Source organism: Penaeus japonicus, unplaced genomic scaffold (genome assembly GCF_977035675.1).
Source record: "Penaeus japonicus unplaced genomic scaffold, GWHDUDI00000001_assembly GWHDUDI00000019, whole genome shotgun sequence".
NCBI lineage: Eukaryota > Metazoa > Arthropoda > Malacostraca > Decapoda > Penaeidae > Penaeus > Penaeus japonicus.
In genome coordinates, this window is record NW_028234421.1 from 27,987,933 (window position 1) to 27,990,432 (window position 2,500).

The window sequence follows — 2,500 nt, forward strand, 5'->3', positions numbered from 1 at the left end:
GCGCCACCCAACTTTCTCTCCACAGCTTCAGCGGTATCAAGAAGGTCGATCTTGGAGTCCACCTCTGATGAAGACATCTTACCCCCGGTAAGCCCCGGGACCATAGGGTTCATGAGGTGGGACCGTTTCTGGTAGCCGATCTTGGGCAGGTATTTCTCAGCATAAGTGAAAATCTTCCGCTGGTCAACTCCTCCAAACTGTGCATCCACTCCAAGGTATTCCTCATCCAGGGCTTGCAGGCCGGGGTATAGGAGGCCAGATTGTGATGGAGCTTCAATCTGCTTTACCACCTCGGCTCCTGCTTTTTTGGCATCATGCTCTGTTACCATGGCAGAGAGCTTGTATACATCGTCTGTAAATTTGGATCCCAGCTGGTAGCTTGTGCCTAGAAAATGCAGAGATTATTATTATACATTCCATGTTTTTTCATCAATATATTTAAGGTGTTTTTATTTACCATTTCCAGTCAAAACTTGATAAAGCTCAATTCATAACCTCTTCTTTACATATGAATAAATTATAGATGGGACACACACACACACACACACATGCAGACAGGCACACAGTGCTACAATTTTCAAAGCCATACCAGGACATTACTACCATACAACAAAAACATAAAAATTCACCTTGGACAAACCGCAACTTTTCGAGAGATACCCCGATTGCCCTCAGCATGGCTTTGATAACAGCCTCGTAATACTGCGTACGGAATTTGATGAGTTCCCATGGCGCTTTCATGTTGTCCAAGTAGGCGTGCAGGTCAGCCAAAAGGATTGTGACCTGGGGAGATAGATAATTATTTAAAATAATCTGCCAGGACTATGGTTGTTAGAAGTGACCTGTGGAATAAAGTGATGGGAACCAGGGGATGGGCAAATGGCTTCTCATTTTAGTGATGGTGAAGAAAGGGGGTGGGGAGAATTATTATGAAATATACTTATATAAGTGTGCTATGAATCCAAATACATATGTATGTAAAGATAAATATATATATAAATATACATATATATATATATAAATATATATAAAAATATAAATAATATATAATATATAAATATATATAAATATATATACATATATATATATATATATATATATATATATATATATATATATATACATATATATATATATATATATATATATATATATATATATATATATATATATATATATATATATATATATATACATATATATACATATATATATACATATATATACATATATATACATATATATATATATATATATATATATATATATATATATATATATATATATATAATATATATACATATATATATATATATATGTTATTGATACTAATAACATGTGATTTCAATAATAACAATAAACAAGCATCCATATTACATCTATATCTTATTTGCTATGAACAGAAGAATTCACAATTTTTATTTGAATCACAAAAGAAAAGTGGAAGCTAAGTGAGATTTAGACGCAGAAGAAGCTGAGGAGGATGAAGTAAAGAATGGAGGAAGCCAAAGAATGATAAAGACAAGAAAGAAAGCAAAGTATGATCATGTGACACAAACCCCTAAGGGGGGAGACACTCACCTCGCAACCAGCCTTGAGGAAGTCAGCGATCTTGGTCATGGGTACAAAGTAGGCGACATGGGGCTTGCCTGTGGTGGCCGTACCCCAGTAAATCCTGAGGGGCCTTTCCTTCAAGATGGCCTGAATGCGCTCTTCCCCAATTACCTCGTCTAGCCGTCGGGTTACCAGCTGTGTCTTCTCCTCCGTGGTCATACTGGCCTGTGGTGGGTGAGAGGGGTGGGTGGTCAGAGGGGGAAGGGGAGGAGGAGATGAAGGGGGAATGGAAGAGACAAAAAAAACAAACAAAAAAAAATAGGAAAGGATGGGGGAGGAGATGATGAGGAGTGAGCAACAGGAGAGAAAGAAATTAGTTTGTCATTTCATTATTGTTATTCTATTATGTATAATTGCAAAGGATAAGAGCAGAGCTATAATAAACTGCAAAGAAAATATGCAGAATAAAATGCTTGAGTTGTTTTAATTAAGATGAATAATGGAAAGACTATTAATAACATTTATTTACTTTTAAAATATTTTGATGTATGCAATCCCTCCAATTTTCCTGCTGTAAAAAACTTTTTTGGGGACTTGTTTGACAGATCAATGTAGCAAAATTAAGTTCTTCCCAGTCATGTTCAGATTAGTTCACACATGACGCAACACAGAGTAAACACAGGATTGAGTTAGTATTGAGTTAGTTTAGAACTTCAGTCGCTATCTGAAGAGATTCTATAACTTGTCTATATTCATCTGGATGCCTAAAAGACACTACGACTGAGAAGAAAGATTTTAGGAGCCTCTGGGCCTTTAAACTTCTCTGGATCTCTAGGTATGATTTTGAAAGAGAAAGAAAGAAATTTTGAATTTTGAAATTTTGAAATTATTTTGACAGAGAAAGAGAGAGACTTTGCCTGTATTTCAAAATAAAATCTAAAACCAA

The 2,500-nt window shown here is 35.4% G+C and overlaps 1 protein-coding gene across 1 annotated transcript in view; it reads right to left on the bottom strand.

Annotated features, from left to right (window-relative positions):
- Window positions 1–2,500, bottom strand: part of TyrRS (Tyrosyl-tRNA synthetase) — a 9,672-nt gene that overhangs the window by 2,281 nt on the left and 4,891 nt on the right. The window contains exons 2-4 of the mRNA XM_086547594.1: window positions 1,582–1,779; window positions 630–783; window positions 1–385 (exon numbers count right to left, since the gene is read on the bottom strand). The exon at window positions 1–385 is cut by the window's left edge and continues 2,281 nt beyond it. Coding sequence (XP_086403720.1) covers window positions 1–385; window positions 630–783; window positions 1,582–1,779 — 737 coding nt within the window. The remainder of the gene's footprint in view (window positions 386–629; window positions 784–1,581; window positions 1,780–2,500) is intronic.